This window comes from Pantherophis guttatus, chromosome 2 (assembly GCF_059756535.1).
Source record: "Pantherophis guttatus breed Tessera chromosome 2, ASM5975653v1, whole genome shotgun sequence".
In the NCBI taxonomy this organism is placed as follows: Eukaryota; Metazoa; Chordata; class Lepidosauria; order Squamata; family Colubridae; genus Pantherophis; species Pantherophis guttatus.
In genome coordinates this window covers 49,084,598-49,103,381 of record NC_142064.1, presented here as the reverse complement: position 1 = coordinate 49,103,381, position 18,784 = coordinate 49,084,598, and the positions used below count along the sequence as shown (strand labels likewise).

General features: G+C 37.5%; 1 protein-coding gene across 1 annotated transcript in view; it reads left to right on the top strand.

Moving 5' to 3' along the window:
• Positions 1-18,784, top strand: part of FBXL17 (F-box and leucine rich repeat protein 17) — a 140,963-nt gene that overhangs the window by 115,240 nt on the left and 6,939 nt on the right. The window contains exon 8 of the mRNA XM_034432718.3: positions 9,232-9,374. Within this exon, the coding sequence (XP_034288609.2) occupies positions 9,232-9,374 (143 nt within the window). The remainder of the gene's footprint in view (positions 1-9,231; positions 9,375-18,784) is intronic.

Sequence of the window (18,784 nt, the reverse complement as noted above, 5' to 3'; positions counted from 1 at the left end):
AGACATAAAATACAATAAAACTATGTGAAATAAATGCATTTTATTTATTAGGCTGAATATGAAAGAATAGTCTGGTCAAAGGCCAACTTGTTCGTCTGCCATAATGTTTCATCCTTCGCAAACAGTTTAATTCATTATTCATTAATAGTTTAATAATATTAAGTGTTGCATACAACTTGAAAATATCTAACAGATTAATAAATCTGTAATTTGGGCGCACTTTTCTCCTATTTTATATATTGTAATTATTATTGCTATCCCAAATCTTCAGTGACCCACACATGGTCTCTTCAATGAAAGAGAAAAGAGAAGTCAGAATTGAGCCCCCCCCTCCCCATTGTTATTGATTGCCTCTTGTATCATACCCAGGGTTTTTATCAGGCTTAAACTGCTTTACTTATAAATCTTACTTCAGAGCAGATTATCAGCGGTCCACACTAAGAAGAGTCATATTGAGAACTGATGTGATAATATCTTTTCATTCCTCTTGTATAATGTCCATCAATGCTCCTCCCCTACTGTTCTTATATATGATATTATGCAGGATATCTGGAAGAAATATTTAAATTCATTACTTGAGCCTCCATTAAGGCTCCCCGGAAGAAATTATGCATTGCACTGTATTGCATATGTGAGCCCTGATGTGTGTGTGTGTGTGTGTGTGTGTGTGTGTGTGTGTGTGTTGTTTATGTGTGTTGCAAAGTATCATTTATATGTTAGCTTGGGGCTTCAATGGAGGGCTTCATTTGGGAATGGTTTATTGATTAACAGCAGATCCCACCCTCTCCCCCTCTCATCATATTCCCTGTCTCCATCTTTTCAGATAAGTTGATTTTGTAGTATTGTATTTATATTATTATAAATTATACAGTTTTATTTTTTAATATTGTAAGCCCCCCAAAGTTACTGTGTGCCAAGATGGGCAGCTAATATGTTTTACAAATAAATAAAAATATTGCTATTAAGATGGAAGCTCATACTTTATCAATGTAATCACATGAATTTTGATAAGCTAATTGTATTTATTTTAAGAAAAGTATTCTAGTTGAGAATTATTTGTATTAATTGATTTGCTAAAAGCCATAATAGAATCTCCATTAAGTCATTTAATACATTGGGTGAAGCAGCAAACAGTGTGTCAATTCCGAACTGAACCTGGCAGCAGCCATTTTTCTGTTCCTCAGTTGCCACACAGAGGGGAAACGGGGGAAGGAGGTTAGAATGCCTCACTAGACACAACAGAGAGTTTTCTCATGAGACCAAAGGTAATCTCTACAGCCAATGGATAAGGTTGGGGAAGGAGTGCCTGGAGAGCCTGCCAATTAACCCAATTGGCCAACATAACCTGTGACACTTGGGCATGGGGTTACTTCCTATTTTAATTATACAGAAACCACGGGAAGGATTTAGAGTTGGTTTTCCTTTGAAGCAGTGCCGATATGGTGTACTCAATAAAGAACTTTGAGGAGGATCCTAGTATCAGAGTTCTGATTTGCTTGGGTTCACTAATCGGAATCTTGACACAGTGTAATTTTAATTATTTATTATACCGCAGAGGACTGTATGATTGGTTTTCTTAGATTCCTCTGTTTATTGCATAAAAATAAATGTTTAATCAAATATATGATGTTGGACCAATAACTGAATCACATTCTCTTAGCAACCCCTTTCTTTTATAGAAGCTTTGGGATAGATCTCAAATAAATAATTGAGATTAAAATCTAAATTTCTATTTTTAAAGTGAAATTACTGTCAACACATTTTAAGTCAATTTATACACACACACAGTTTTTTTTTTAAAAAAATGACTATATGAACAACTATGCTGTCTTATTTCTGGCTATAATCTACAATTCTTCCAAGGACATTTCTTTATCTCTGACACTGTCCATCATATTTTATCTTTTTTGTTTTAATGCATTTGTACTTCAAATATATTACTTTTTATTTATTGTCTTTTTATTATGTATTTAAAAAATGTGCAATCAGCTTAAAATACTGATGGAAAACAATGTGGTAGAAAGAGGGCAGATAATCCTAGTTTTACACATTGCTATCATCTTTGAAAAATGGAATCTTGTGCCAAATGGATGATTGGTATGACTTAGTGGGATTGGTCTGTGTCCTTATCTAAAATTGTTTTCTTTGAAGAACAAGAAAGAAAAACTAGAGTTCCTAATGTGTTGGAGTTCCATTGTATTGTTAGTTAATGGATTTTCCAGAATGAAATATTTTAAGTTATCAAATAATAACAGCATTCTGCAGCATCAGTAAAGACAGAATGTAGCATCACAATATTGCTTTAAATCAACAGATGTGTAAAGGTTTTGAAAAAGGTTTTCATTTCTGAGAAAGGAAATAAGACATGCAGCAATAACACTAAAATATAGAGAAAGCCCAGCTGAGATTTAATGATATAATTCCAATTAAAACTGTACTAGAAAAGAAATGACTAGAATGCGAGCAAGGTTCACAACTGAGAAAAGCAAATATTGATCTATCCTAAGGATCATATCTATTTTTTATGCCACATGTACAAAGGTGCATTTAATATTGAAAATTATCTGAATTAATACAGTTGCCATTTTGGCAAAGTTGACAAAGTTACCCCAAAATAGGGTAGAATGGCCCAAGTGTGCCATCCATTTTTTTTTTGCAAAGTATTTTTTTATTTTTTCCAACATAAACATAAAATATATCTCTTTCAAGAGCGAAGTCTTGATCTGATCATAGATAGGTACAATCGCTTAAATTTTAAAAAGCTCCATTCACAATTTCCCATTACATCTTTTAAAATTAAAAATCAAAGCATTAAAAAATTTTTTAAACATAAATTCTAGTATCTTGATCAGAACCATTCTATTATATCACCACCAATTTAATTTCCACATAGAAGCTTAATTCATTATTATGTCCATTTATAAATTCAATTATATCTGGTTCTTTCCCAAGCTCCCTTCATTACATCTTTTAACATCAATATCAAAGCATTATTTTTTTTTAAAAAAAAAATTCTAACCTCTTGGTCTGATTATTTACCTTACAATTTTATCACCACACATCTTAGTTTCAAATTGACTACAACTCTATTTTTTATTTCAATTTATAAATCAAAGTTCTATCCATATTTCTTAATCTCTAGACCTCTTCATCAAGTCTTTAAATCTTAAACTTTATCAATTTACCTTTAAGTTTACATATTTCATATTGCACAGATTTATCTCAAAATCCATATTCTCCTCCATATCTCCTCCTGTTGTTTGGCTGATTTCCAGCATATTATTATTTTGGCTGATTTCCAGCATATTCTCCTCCATACCTCCTTCCTTTGTTTGGCTGATTTCCAGCATATTCCCTTCTTTTGTTGCCACGCCTTTTTGTTTTGTTGCTGCGCTTATTAGTTCAATTATAATTGTTCCATTTTATTTCTTCTTTCTTTCCATCAATAAAACCTCCAATAGACAGACTGAATATCTCCAGAGTCAGACTTCCTTGTTTGTTGCCAAAGTAATCCAGTTTAAAAAGCAAGACGCATAGTTTCTCTTCCAAGCTGCTAACAATCCACAATTACACTTTCACTTCGTCACGGCAATTCTCCATTTTGTGTATTGTATAACTATCCGCTTGTCTTTTCCCTTTGTTTTAAAGAGTTCCTGTTTATCGCCTCTTCCCTCTTTCTCTCTTCAGAAATAATCCATTCCCATTTAGAAAAAACAATTTTCAAAGTTTTGTAACTTTCAAAAAAGCAATCATTCCAAATCAGTCAGTGATAGCCATAATTCCTTAATGGATCTTTTCCTCCTATAAAGTATTTTACGAGATCTTCTTGCCCCGGTAGTCTATAGCCGCTAATTAAGGCTGGGGGCACACTTGTATATATCCATAATTTAAGCGCTGTTCCCACCTGGGTTGGGTCTCGCTTACCCAGCTTCCGAACACTTCGCTCTTTCTCTTCCTTCTTCCTCCAGCATGATGCTTCTCTGGTTGGCCCAGGCTTTGAGGCAGCCGCCATGGCTGCCACTCCCTTGCTGCCAGCTCAGAGGGCTTCCTCCGGCCCCGAGGAACCTGCCCGTTCCTCTCGGCCGTCCAAGGGGTCCCTCTCTTTTCTCCTGTCCCTGCAGGACAGGGTAGGTCTGCAGACCTGTTGGCGGCGGCTTGACAGTTGGGGTTTTTGCGGGGCTCGTGGGAGCCCCGCCATTTCCCCGACTGGATTGCCGCGGCGCCAACCAGAAGTCTCATGTGCCATCCATTTTTACACTGTTGCCATCATCATCCACAACCACATTGTTGCACCTCAAGTTGTATGTTGGGAGAAAAAAGTGACTACATAGTTGATAAGCAAGGAAGTTATTAAATAAAAGATTTATTTTCAAAAATGAAAGTTTCTCTAATAAAATAATGATCACAGAGTTTAATGAAAAGAATGCCTATCGAACTTGATGAAAAGAATCACAGAGAACTGGGTGAGCCTCTGATCTTGCACATTTTAGATTTCTATGCCTGTTTTTAGTCAATCAATCAGAAGAGAGCTGGAAGGGATCTTGGAGGTCTTCTAGTCCAGCTCCTTGCTCAAGCAGGAGACCCTACACCCATGATGGCAAACCTATGGCACACGTGCCAGAGGTGGCATGCAGATCCCTCTCTGTGGGCAGGTGCGCCGTTGCCAGCTGCTCTTCTGGGTTCCGTCATGCGCATGCGCTCTGGCCAGCTGCTCGCTTCCAGCACTCCGGCATGCATGCTCCAGGTTTGGCACTGGTTCCGAAAAGGTTAACCAACACTGCCCTATACCATTTCAGATAAGTGATTGTCCAGTCTCTTCTTAAAAACCTTCAGTGATGAAGCACCCACAACTTCTGAAGGCAAGCTGTTCCACTGATTAATTATCCACACTGTTAGGAAGTTTCTCCACAATTCCAGGTTGCTTCTCTTCTTGATTAGTTTCCATCCGTTGTTTCTTGTCCTGTCTTCTGGTGCTTTGGAAAATAAATTGACCCCCTCCTCTTTGTGGCAGCCTCTCAAATACTGGAATACTGCTATCATGTCCCCCCTAGTCCTTCTTTTCTCTAGACTAGCCAAATCCAAATTCTGCAACCGTTCTTATATTTTAGTCTCCAGGCCTTTAATCAGATTAGTTGCTCTTTTTCCAAATTCCGCTTTTTCCTTTAACTGAAGTATTTTAAAGGCAAAATATAAAAACTTGCAAAATTTCTAAACATTTATTGGAATATCCCCATATAAATTAGTTAAATACCCCATATAAATTCTGTAGCTGACATATGTAGACACTGATTTAACTATGAACAATAGGAAGAAAGTTCTCTGCACAAGACTTGTCAGCTTGAAATAGAAGTACAAGTGTTCTTACTTGCAATTAAGTATATACTTAATAGTATCCTGCAGCGAGGTGGGGATAGGGAGTCTGCTAAATTTTTATAAGAACTTTTTCTCTTCTTGCTTAGTTGTGCAATTAAAAAATACCAATAAATTTCATTAAAGAATTCACCATGCACATCAGAGGTATGTTGAAATGTTAAGATTACAGGTACTTTAAAAACAAACTGACAGAGAACAGTTGGGAACAGATCAAATTACATAGAATTATGATTTTATCACACACATTTTATAGGCAAGATTACTTGTACATAGTTCATAAGCAACAGAAAAAATTAAATTCCCAACAATTTCTTTAGAATTTGCTAAACCAAACATTTTCCTGATGTGTATTTTTGATGTGTATTAACGGTTAATAGTTAAAAATCGATCATTTGTTTGGGAAATTGCTCTTCCCATTCCCTAACATATGGTTGTTTGTCTCATTCTCTCTGTGTACAGATGCAGCAACTAGTTGCAGTAGATCATAATGTACATATTTGAATTACATGCTGTAATTGTTTATTTTTAACTGAGTAAATTGTAACAGATGGAGAAACAATGCCTGCTTGTCTAGCCTGGTTTATTTCAAATTATTCTACTCTTTAGGTAAAAAGGCTTCCAGAATAGCTTACAAAATTTAGTATAATTCCTATCATCGGTATAATAAATTGATGCATTTGGGGCATGACACTAGTAATGCAGGCAGGAGGAAAATCCTGTGGCACATGTCAGTCTCTGTTCACATAATGTTGGCTATATTTTGTCAGACTACTGTATAAAATATGCAAAGAACAGTTTTATTGTATTTCATTTAAAGGAAAAGGCGCACATAGAAATGCATCTGTGCATTTTCCCCTGGTATGCTTCTTATTGGTGAATATTTTGAAAGGTAAATTATGCTGCTAAATGTGAAGAGTTCTGAAAACTACTTGAGGAGAAAGTAGTCTTTTTCAAACCCTTAGGACTGTACATTTTTATTTGCATTTCCATCACTTTAATTACTGTTTAAAGAGTTCCCGGGATGATTACACTCAACTATGTTCAAGACATTTCATCCCATTCTTTATATAGAGGAGTGCTAATTAATGTTATGAGCTTTATTATTCTGCAGTAGTTGCAATTAAGGTGCAGCTGGCCAGCGACATCTTATCTTGGGATATGAGTTGCAGCTGTCATTATCTGAAAGCAATTTGATGAGTCGACAGAAGAAATTATGGTGTAAATGTTTACTTGTATGTTTCAGATATCATGGACTCGGTTAACTTCTGAGTTAATGGGGAGGGGGGGGACCCTAAAAGTTCTAACAATTAAGAACCTCTGTAAGGGATTCTTGAACTAGTAGATTATCTCCCAAATTATGCCATTTCAATTTTGGCTTGTAAAGTGGGTAAAAGACAAGTGCAGTATAATGTATGAATGCAGATGTTTATGTTGTTATTTATTTATTTATTTATTTTTATTTTATTTTAAATTTATATACCGCCCTTCTCCCTGAGGACTCAGGGCAGTGTACAGCCAGAATTAAAAAACATGAAATACAAATATTAAAAACAATTAATATATATATAAATTTGGCCCAAAATTAAAAATACAAACCAATTAAAACATTTAAAATTTCTTCTTAAGCCAGCCCGGCTTGCTGGAAAAAGTGGGTTTTAAGGGCACGGCGGAAGGCGCTAAGGTCTTGGATTCTCCTTATCTCTGGGGGCAACTGATTCCAGAGGGTAGGTGGCCCCACAGAGAAAGCCCTCCCCCTGGGGGTCACCAGCCTGCATTGATTGGCTGATGGCACCCTGAGGAGGCCCTCTCTGTGGGAGCGCACGGGACGATGGGAGGTCGTTGGTAGCAGCAGGCGGTCTCGAAGATAGCTAGGCCCGATGCCATGGATAGCTAGGCCCGATGCCATCAATATACTTTTCCTTTATGACCATGTATATATATATAAATTAAGTATTTATATTTTTAATATTTCCAGGCTAACTTATTTATGGAAATTAACCACTTGCCTTACTGGTTGAGAAATTTGCTATCTAGCATGCCAGTATCTATTAACATAGAAGACACTTGCTGAAGCCTTCAAAAAAAGCAAACTTACTGTTGATGCTGCAAACCAGTCCATTTTCTTTTCAGCTACTTCAGGTTATAATATTAAACTGATTTATAGCCTTTCCTTAAGATTTTCTGCATGTTATTGACTTAAAAAGAATAACTACACATAAGGCACACAGATTTTTTTTAATGGTTGGTTTGTTTCATCTTCTTCAAAAAATAACTAGATAGATAGACAGACAGACAGACAGACAGACAGACCGTTCATTCATTTCTGGAAATTTGTAATGGTTTTTCTTTTTTTGCTAGCTCTGGAAGAATATATTTTAAGGTATTTTATAAATAACAGTTATGTAGAAAAGAAGTTACTTGTTACATCTTAAATTTATTTGCCTAAAATTAATGCTGATATTTTTAGTAAATTCTATTGGATTTTTATAGATTGTATTTGTATGATGAGATTTGAGGAACTTTCTGAAGCGATCTGATTAAGACTAATATAATTATATTTCTCCCTTTGTAAGTTATACTGGATTTTTACTTATTTACTCTCAAATCATTTTTGCCAATCAAAGATATTACAGACATGATAAAAAATATCTAGAATACTAGCAAATAAAAAAAATCTAAATAAAAATGTATTAGTGCAATTAAAAATAGTGTTCAAATAGTGACTAAAAATATAAGTAAAGCATTCAATTTTTTCAATAATTATATTTCCCGAGTAATCCATCACTAATAACAAGCAATGTTTAAATATATTCATATTCCCAGATTTAGCTTCAGAGGCTAGACAATTTATGGAATCTCCTTTCTCTATTTCAGAAACCTCTGAAACTTCATAATTATTTCAAGAGTTGATCGAAGCTAAAGAGGTTGAGAAACTTTGCTCCTCTAGCTTAAGGCTGTTTATGGCACTTTCTCCTTCAATCCTGTGAAATTAGTTGGTCTGAGAGATAATGATTAGAACTTCTGTGTCTGAGTGTGGATCTTCCTTGTCCTAATCCAATCCATTAACCAAGGTTGTCAATGACAAGTCAGGATTTCATAGAAATGATATAAATATCATATGAAGAGGAAAGCTCCACTTCTTGTATACTTGTATGCAACATTCCAATGCATGTTGGGATTTTTGTTGCCAAAACACTTTTATGGATTCAACTCTCCACCTTTATTCTAAGTTATAACTATGTCAATAATTGCCAAGACAGTGAAATCTTATAATAAGTAGTGGAAATGCCATGAGATAGAAAGAACATGATGGTTGACATGAAAAATAACTCAAAAGTACCAGAAATACATAGATAGTCCTATTAAGAAAATATTAGAAATCATATTATAAATTCTTCTTTCTAGGAATAACTCTAAAGCATTTTAACAAAAAAAAAATCACAATTATTTACAAAAACGTATGTTTACAGCTGCAAGGATGAACTTAGCATAACATTGGAAAAGAGGAACTTTACCAAAGATACCAGACTGGAAACTAATACTTGGAGAATAATGGCAAAATTAAGAGCATATATTTACAACAGAAGTTTAACCAAATGTAACCACTACATATTATGCAGCAAGGCAAATATAAGTATTTTACAGTATGGTTTTTAAGGAGAAAAGGAACTGTGTAAAGTTCTTTGTTTATAAATAAACTTATAAATAAAGTATTATATATTAATCAAAGTACAACAAACAGAAAGTTCAGGAGCAGATACTTATAATGTTTGATATAATAATATTTCTGCATGTATTTATAAAATAAATATTTGTCTGATTTATGTTTCATTTCTGGTTCTGGCTTATGTTTTACAGCCCTGATAGCCATTGGAAGATACAGTATGACAATAGAGACAGTTGATGTGGGATGGTGCAAAGAAATCACAGATCAGGGAGCCACCCAGATTGCTCAGACTAGTAAATCACTCCGATACTTGGGACTGATGAGATGTGATAAGGTAAGAAACATTGAAACCAATATCCCCATGTGTTTTACAAGCCACATTCTTAAATCTATTCAAGCAAGGCAGTAAATGCAAGTTTTGTATGTGATCTTTTGGTCCTATCTGGTTGTTTAATATTGACGTTACGATGCTAACATAGTTTTATATAGTTTCACTTTCTGAATTGCCTAATTTTTGACTGACTATTAAATATAATTCAGTACTGGTTTTCACTTACCTTTGCTACTGGTTTGGGACTATGAGCACGCATGTACGCTTGCTTTGCTCGTGCACGGCGCTTTTGCACATGTGCAGAACCTTCTGCGTGTGTGCAGAGCATCCATGATGATGTCCGGGCGGGTGGGTGGAGCCTCATGCCGCTGCTATCGGTTCGCCCGAACTGGGGCGAACCGGTAGAAACCCACCACTGATATAATTCATTAACATAATAATCTGTCTAGCTTTAAAATAAAAATCTTAAAATATCCTCCAAAAAGACTAAGACATATGACTTTGTAAAAGTCATAATTTTGCCTCACATTTCTTGTTCATAACTCATCATTTTAAAAACAAGAAGCGTAATATATTTACTTAATTACAATTTAATCATTATATATTAATAAATTTTCCATACATTATGACTGTTTCTTGCTTATTCAAAAACATCTTAAAATATTTCTCAGTTTTACATATTTTTTTACTTTTAAAAACAAATTGTAGGGATGAAACTTAAAAAATTTCTAAGCTAAAGAAACAACTATTTTGTTACTACGATTTGTATATAGAATATACTACTTTATACCTGAATATTTTGTGAGAGGCAAGACAAGCAAAGTACAGGTAGTCCTTGATTCAGCAGCCACAATTGAAACCAACAACTTGATTATTAAGGAAAGCTGTCATTAAGTGAAAACGTGACTGTGCTTAGGCTCTTATATCTGCATTCCTTTGCTTTATGGACCTGCAAAGATCATAAATGCGAAAATTGGTTGCAAAATTGTTATTTTTTATCACTGTACTGCAAATGGTCACTATATGAGTCGGTTGTTAAATGAAGACTGCCATTATCTGAGAGTCTTATTTGAGGAATAGTACTAAAAATATCTGCTTAATTCTTTGGCATTAAATTAGGTCTCCCATTAACTGATCAATTTTACATATTTTTGTGGGTATAATTAAACTTGATTGTACAATAAAAGAAGCTTATAAAAAAAATCTTCCCTTGTACTAAAATTTCAGTGGCCTTGGTGTTCTAAACAGATTTTAGCATGCCATCACTTAAACCATGTATAATCTATCTACAGTATTGTCTGTATTCCTTTAATTGCTTGCTTATGTTTTCCCGACTTGCTACAAAAAGAACTGCATGCTGTGAAGGGAGACAATTTAGCTAACAAGAATAAGAATCTGTGAGAATGTTACAGAGCAAGTAGGGAAAACTGTTCTTGATTAATGGGGAAATATATATTGGCTATCTTGATGAGAATGCTGTAAAGTGTGGCATAAGAGACACCTTTGGGGGTCATTTAACTTGCTTGTTAAACCTCTGTGTGCAAGGGAAAGCTGAATAATAGCCATAAAAAGAACAAAATTCAGAAACTGCATCCTGAATTTAAAATGTTTTAGATGCAATGTTGGCAGCTTAAGAGCTTCATTCCTCTTTCATAATCAGAAAATAAAGAACTTTTCATCCTTAACTTTTCATATTTCATGCAGAATTCATTTATTTTTCCAACTAATGCTTTTAGAACATCATTACAGTAATATTTGGCAAGTAGGAAAGGTTATTAAATGCCATTGTGACAAAAAGATGTTCAACCATACACTTGGATGAGAAGTACACTTGGGTTCAATTTTTCACCTCTTAACCTTTTCCAAAATATTGAATAATGTTGCTATACCAGATAAACACTTCCCTTTATGTGCTGTTAACAGGTGTGGAAGAAAACCTCATTAACACAATAACTATAAGCAATATGTAGCAAAAGATTCCAATATTCTCCCCAAAACATTATTTTATGACATAATCTCATTGAAGTCTCTTTCATGTGTACTTCATATACATTTAGAATTACTAAATCCTAACTAGTCCAGAGACTCTGCAGAGCTGGCTATTAAGCCTCTGCTTAATTCCATTGATTATATAACTGGTTCTAGGTCACAGATTCCACTAGTGGCTATTGCTATTGATCCACTCTATGAAAATAATCAGATTAATTGCTTTTTCATCAAGTTCCATTAGTGTAGTTCTTTTGATTTTCATAGAGTTGAAGCAACAACTTTTAAGGAACAAAATGGCTTGATAATAATATTAAGTAAAATATTGTTTATTGTCCTTCCACTAAAGGAGAATAGAAATGTTAATCAAGAAAGATGGATCTACTGTCTGAATGATTAAGATTTCTAGGATGAAAATATTGCATGACTCCTAGCCTACTTGAGAGTAGTACTCGTCTAGAAGAAAATCATTAACAGTAACAGAGTTGGAAGGGACCTTGGAGGTCATCTAGTCCAACCCCCTACTCACGCAGGAGACCTGTACTAGGGATTTGAACCGTCGAGCTGCTGAGCTTTCTGATTGATAAGCTAAGTGTCTTAGCCACTGAGCCACCTGGTCATGTTAAATTAAATAGAAATTTTTTTTTAAAGAAGAACAAAAGGCTGGTTCTGTTAATGGAATAAGTAGAACTTCCCATGTACCCTCAAAATCCATTCTGGGACAGATTTTGAGAGTATGTGGAGAAAGAGAAGAAAATAATATTTTGTTTCTGAAAAATTCTATTTGAATGTGGGATTTGGAGGTTATTAAATGCTGGGCTCCCACTACTTGTGATGTCCTCAATCTTGCTAGATGTCGAATTTTCTAAGATTTCACTGATCTTATCCTAAAAATGCGGGATTACCATGAAGTCTGTTTTTGTGAATTTTTTGTGCTTAATATTTATCATTTAATCAAAATGAATGTAATTACATACGTGTTTATTCAAAAGTAAAACATTTATAGATTTTTAATTATATAAAATGTTCAAAAGAAAGTACAAAATTGTGAGTAGCAAGATGTAAATGGCAATATAACCAAACATATAATGAACCATACTTATATATGAACCATACTTATATCTTCATTTCAAAATAGGAAACAGTTCAGAATTTTCAAAAGAACATGACATGAGCATTGTTAAATTTAGTGTCTTCCATTAGTGCACACAAATTCACTGCCTAACACAGCTATGTTTAAATATATATTTATTTTAAACCTTAAAAATAGAAATTGTCCCAAACAAAGCAACAGCTTGCAGCTTAATTAAATAAAAAATTCTAGTAGCTTCTATGAGACCTCAAATGTAGAAATTACTTTTTAAAGAAAATATTAATTGAATAATGTCTACAGTTATCCCAATGTCCCAATGTAATCTAATTAGGCTTGGTTTAGATCAGGGGTGTCAAACTCGTGGCCCATGAGTGGGATATGTCATGCACTGGATATGCCCAAACCCAGTTTAGTGAAGGGGCAGAAACTTGCAATATGTCACATGACGATGCCGTGATGAGGCAAGTTTGACACCCCTGTTTTATCTTTCCCAGGTGCATTAAAATATACATATAGTCTGCATAGGGGAGAAGGCTTAAATTTTTCTGTCAAATGAATCTCAGGGACATCACATTTGTCTGAACATGTTTATGTTACACTGACATATTCTGTAATATTACTAAAAGGCATAAAGAATTATTAAAAAATAGTAAATATTAAATAATAATTATGAAGTAATTAAGAATTGTAGTGTAGGTAACATAAAATGTTTCTTCCTATTATGTCAAATAAAAATGGTTTTCACAATATTTTTGGCTTAAAAATTGAAATTATAACTTTTGATTTTTAAGAAAAGATGCTTTCTTAAGTATGTAGCATTTATTCCCCACCACACACACACTCATATGAATAGCTATAATTTGCAGAAATCAAGTAGCTTCATAACTGATTTCCTGAATTTTTGAAATTTTGTATGTAATTGGATATCTGATACTCAAAACTCACACAATTCTATTAGAAGGCAATTTACATCAATGCTTTCATCCACTTTAATCATCTCCATCATGCTGCTTTATTTTAAATTTAGATCTGCAACATTAGCTTTTTAAAAGATAGAATAAAAGACTTTTAAGAAAAATGTGAAATTGTCTAAAGGTAGTTGCTAAATTAACTAATTAATCCCCATATTATTAATAAAAATTATAAAGAGAACTTTTCAGTACATGTTTAGCTGAGTGTAATGCAATATTGAAAGTTTTGTACAAGTGATTTATCAAGTCTGATGTAGGAGTGCAAATAATTACTATTACACACACACACACACACACACACACATAATTTTATTCTACTGGGGCAGTTAGTTACATGTACAGGTTGTATTAGTAATGTTCTATTAGTAACTTTTTCCAATTTATTAGTTTAATACTAGTACAGTATTTCTAGTTTAACATTTCACCCTTACTCAGTTTTGTAATATTGGAACTCTGCTAAATACTCCTTTCAAACAAAGGGTACCATATGGATCAGGTGATTGAGCTAGCCACTTGGGAACAAGTTAAGCTGTGAGAGAAACAACCCCTTCGTTTATTATTTTGCATACAGACTTCAGTGGTGTTTATTGCAGAACATGGAAATTATGATTTACTTCACAAGAATAATATACAGTATAAGAAATGGGTCTGAGTAAATTCACTTTGACAAAAGTAATGCATCAGTATTCAGGTAGATGCTAGCCTTGCAAAGTGTCATCACTTAGTCCACTTTTGTTGTTTTTAATCCATAATTCAGACTGAAGCACATTGTCTGCCTTAACACTTAGAAAATCCAGGATGCAGATGTTTTTCTGTGACTGTATTATTCAACTACCCCTAAGCCCTCAGCACTGAGGTAATCACTGAAACTCTGTGGAACATCTCAGCTGAATAGATCAAGTGCCTAGCACTTCACACAGAATGATTTCACAAACCTTTTATTATGTTGTAGCCACAGGCAGGAATTATAATTAGGCCACCTGAGAATGTTATTCATTCAACTATTAAGTTAAAAAATATACTTAAAAATAATTGAGAAAATAATACTCAGGATATAGTACACATAAACTTGTTAAATCATTGAAAAGAAAGGAGATGGACATATGAAAGGTTTCTAAACAGTGGAAATCTGAATAGTATATATAGTGAATTTGATATTTTAAGCGTATAAATAGTTCACCAGGGTTATTTGTTTGTTTGTCAAATTTGTATAGCTGACCATCTCCATACCAGACTCCGGGAGCAGCCAGTCCAAAAAATAAAAGTAGCAAAAACAATGTAACGCCATATTGTCATAAAACAAAATTGATAAATTGTAATATTAGATATTACAATCAGGTTCTGGAATAAGAATATGGTTTTGTCTTGTCTGTGAATTGTAGATTCTCCAGCGCGCTGCTTGGAGAATCCAAAAGCGTGGGTTATTCTTAGTCTGTTAGCCAGAGACAGTGAATATATCTTTAAATCTTGTTGACTCCGCCTCCACCGATGGGCTGAGGTTTAGTTTTCTTCACTCAGTCAGACTACAGAGACTGTTTTGGATTTCCTCTGCTAGAAACTTGATAGCAATTCCACTCACAACTTTGGATTCTTCAACATCCTTTGACTTTTCTTTCCTTTCTCATTGGAGCTGCATCGTATTTCGATTGAGGAGTTTGGACTGTGAGATCGATCGTCGTCTGCTGCTGGCAGTCGATGAGTCGTTCCTGGGACTCCAGGCCGGCTCCCACTGCCTGTTCCTTCAAAGGCAGCACCGCAGATCTCTGTCCATTCAGACATTTCTGCTTGCTTATAATCTGCCGCCGGTGTGTGTGCTGGTTCCCCGGCTTGCCACCCTGCAAGTTAGCTCCATGGACTTGCAGGGCGGCTTCGGAGTCACTGCCCGGGTCTGCCGCGGCACACTCTAAGTATCGTATTGGCTTCGCTGCACTTTGACCACTATTTAGTGTTCGTGCGCTTTTGACTCGTTGACAGGACTGCGAAGGCGCTGGAGGGCTTTTCCTGCTCTCACGCCATTTTGTTTATCAACGGCTAACCGTGGAGGCGCTGAGGGACAATTTCTACTCATCTTTGTTCTTGCAGCTTGAGTCGCTGGGACACGGATGAGCCGCCAAGCTCTTGTGTCTTTTCCAAGGGACAATTAGTGAAGCAGAGCACGGATTTGTTCCTGCGCCCATCACTAACTGAGACCTGGATCAGCCATTTCATCACTGACTGTCATTTGCAGTTATCATCTCTGCGCGCTCTAGGGATGCTTTGCTATTAGCGCCAGAGTCGTCTTCTAACTAAATTGATCCAAGTGGAAACGTTTGACTGTGAGTTCTGATTTCATCACACATACATACATACATACATACATACATACATACATACATAGAACAACAACAACAACATTTAAATTACAATTAAATACTCATGGCTGATTCCGAGCTTTCCTATGACCTTGAACACACCTACAGTCCCCCAAGGGTTTGAAAGCACGCCAAGTCTGCGCGCAAAGGAACCAAGAAGGGCACCAAACACACCCCTGCCGTTGACAAGCCCACTTCTTCCTGGAGCCGGGCGCTCCTCGACGGATGCCAAGGATGCTAATAGGAGGCATCGAGCCTTAGAAAGGCAGTTTGCCTTGGCTCGCAAGAAGTCCAGTAATTCTGGCCATCAGGAGACCTCTACAACTTCCACGGCTGTTCCGGATTCGGATCTGAGCCCTCACCCTCTGCCAACATCTGCCCAGGGTGCACCCTCTTCTGTTGTTCCCCTCCAGCCTACAGGTGGACAACATCCCTCTCAGCCTTCCTTATCCACAGGACCTGGAGTGATGGCTCAAAACCAACCTCCATCGCTATCTTCTGCCCCAACACCAACATTTACCCCCACAGCTGCTGGGCTCCGCGCTGGGAAGAATTGCATCCGACGCTTTCCTGTAACATCCTATCAACTGGGCATCACCAAGGCATCCAGTTTCACTCTGTGCCAATGGCCTCCCAGTCACTCACCCATCCATCTGGTGGGTTTGAACACAATGGATCTTCTCAACAGGATTTGATCCATAGCGAGGAGTCCTTGCTAGATGATGAAGACCGTAGGGCCATGGAATTTTCCAATGATGAAGACCTGGAACCTGACAGACTGTCATTTACTAGTCTCTTCCGTACTTCTCTCTTTAAGTCCTTATTACCTAAGGTTAAAGTCACAACTTGTTTGGCAGAGTCCGAAAATCAACCTGATCGACAGGAGTTGTCTAATCCCCATGACATGTTGTTTACAGTTCCCAAGGCGGAGCAGGAGTACATTCCCTGCCCTCAACTTTTCTCAGAGGTGATTCAACAACCATGGAGCCTGCCTGGCTCGCTAGCGGCTCCTAATGGCCACGATAAAAAATTATATTGCTCTGCCCCAAGTCTTCAAGGTTTGCTTCAGTTACCAGCAGTTGATGCGCCTGTGGCCAGGCTAATCTCCTCGACTATCCTGACCAATGATATCGCAGATGGCTTGAGGACGGAGGACCGTAAAGCTGAACTCACCTTCCACAAGACTGACCAAGCGGCAGCATGGGCCATTAGGGCTGCTACTTCGGTGTCATTCTTCAATCGAGCGTCATTGATTTGGCTGTGTCAACCAAGAACGCCTTCCCCCAGAAGACACGAAGCTACACCAAGATATCAACAAACTGGTGGCAGCCACCAAATATTCTGCTGACGTGTCGCTGAATGCAGCGAAATTCGCTTCCCGCGCTCTGGTCTCCACTGGCACATCTCACCGTCTCCTTTGGTTATGTCACTGGAGGGCGGACGTGAAATCCAAGTGGTGCCTTGCATCGGCACCATACAAGGGTTCCACCCTTTCCGGGGATGCCTTGGACCCTATATTGGTGGAGGACAAGGATAAACAAAAGACCATGCTGTCTTCCTACAGACAGGCTGACCACAGGTATACTTCATAAATGCCGCGGCAGCCCTTTCGGACTGAACTTGGACCCAGTGGGTCCCAGCCCTACAGACCTTACTCACAGGGGTTCGACCGGCCATCTGACAGATCCTTCTCTAAAGACCGGGATAGACACCAGCCCCTGACCAAGCGACCGTTTAGAGGGTCAGGCACTCGGCCCTTCAGACGAGGCAAGTGACTGCCAACCCACCCACCCCATCAGCAGCCGCCTCCACCACTTCCTTCGCCAATGGGAGCTGTCTACGACAGACGCGTGGGTCCTTCAATCACTGAGGCTGGGCCTCACCTTGGAATTCTCCTCCAGCCCTCCCAATAGTTACATCCAGTGCCTGGTTTCAGCCAACCCGGACAAAAGGCACTTAATGGACGAGGAGATCCAGCACCTCCTGGATATCTGCGCCATAGAGCCGGTTCCCATAGAACATCATGGGACAGGTTTCTACTTCATCTTTTTCCTCGTTCCCAAAAGTTCCAGGGGCTGGAGGGGAATCTTGGATCTAAAAGAATGAAACAAGCTTGTTGTATATCACCAATTCAAAATGCAATCCCTCAAATCGATTTTGAGCTGCATCAGGACAGCGGACTTCATGACGTCAATAGACCTCAAGGAGGCCTATCTTCATGTTCCAACATGGTCGTCTCATCGAAGGTTCCTGCATTTCACGTATGCCAATCAGCATTTTCAATACCGGGCCATGCCATTTGGCCTGTCATTGGCCCCCAGGACCTTCACGAAATTTTTGATGGCAGTGGCCGCCACTCTCCAGCAAATTCCCATCAGACTTCTTTTTGGACAATATTCTAATTCTGTCACCATCTCACACACAAGCTCTATGAGACCTGGAGACGGTGTGTCACACTTTATAACTCCTCGAACCTGGAGAAAAGCCATCTACAACCCACCACTCATATCCACCATCTAGGTGCGGTGATAGACTCTGTCAGGGGTCAAGTCTTCCTGTCTCCAGATCATCGCCTCAGCATCATGACTTTAATATTTCAGATCTCTCCTCCAAATCAGTTCCCCTGCTCCTTTTGTCTCGGCTGCTCGGGAAGATGATCTCGTGTATTGCAATAGTCCCATGGGCACGTTTCCATGCCCGACCATTACATTGGTACCTGCTCCCATACCAGAGATCACTTCGCAGCAGCTCTGGGGCAAAGGTGCTGCTTCCGCAGTCAGTCCGCCTGTCTCTCAGTTGGTGGAGTTCCATGGCCATGACAAAGGGTTGCTTTTTCCAAGAACCACAACGCGTCACCATTACAACAGATGCGAGCCTGATGGGTTGGGGTGCTCATCTTCTCTCCACAGTGGCTCAGGGTCGCTGGTCTCCGTCAGATCTCCAAAACGATATCAACTGGTTGGAGTTGCGGGCAGTTCACCTGGCCCTCCAACACTTCACCTCAGACATTGT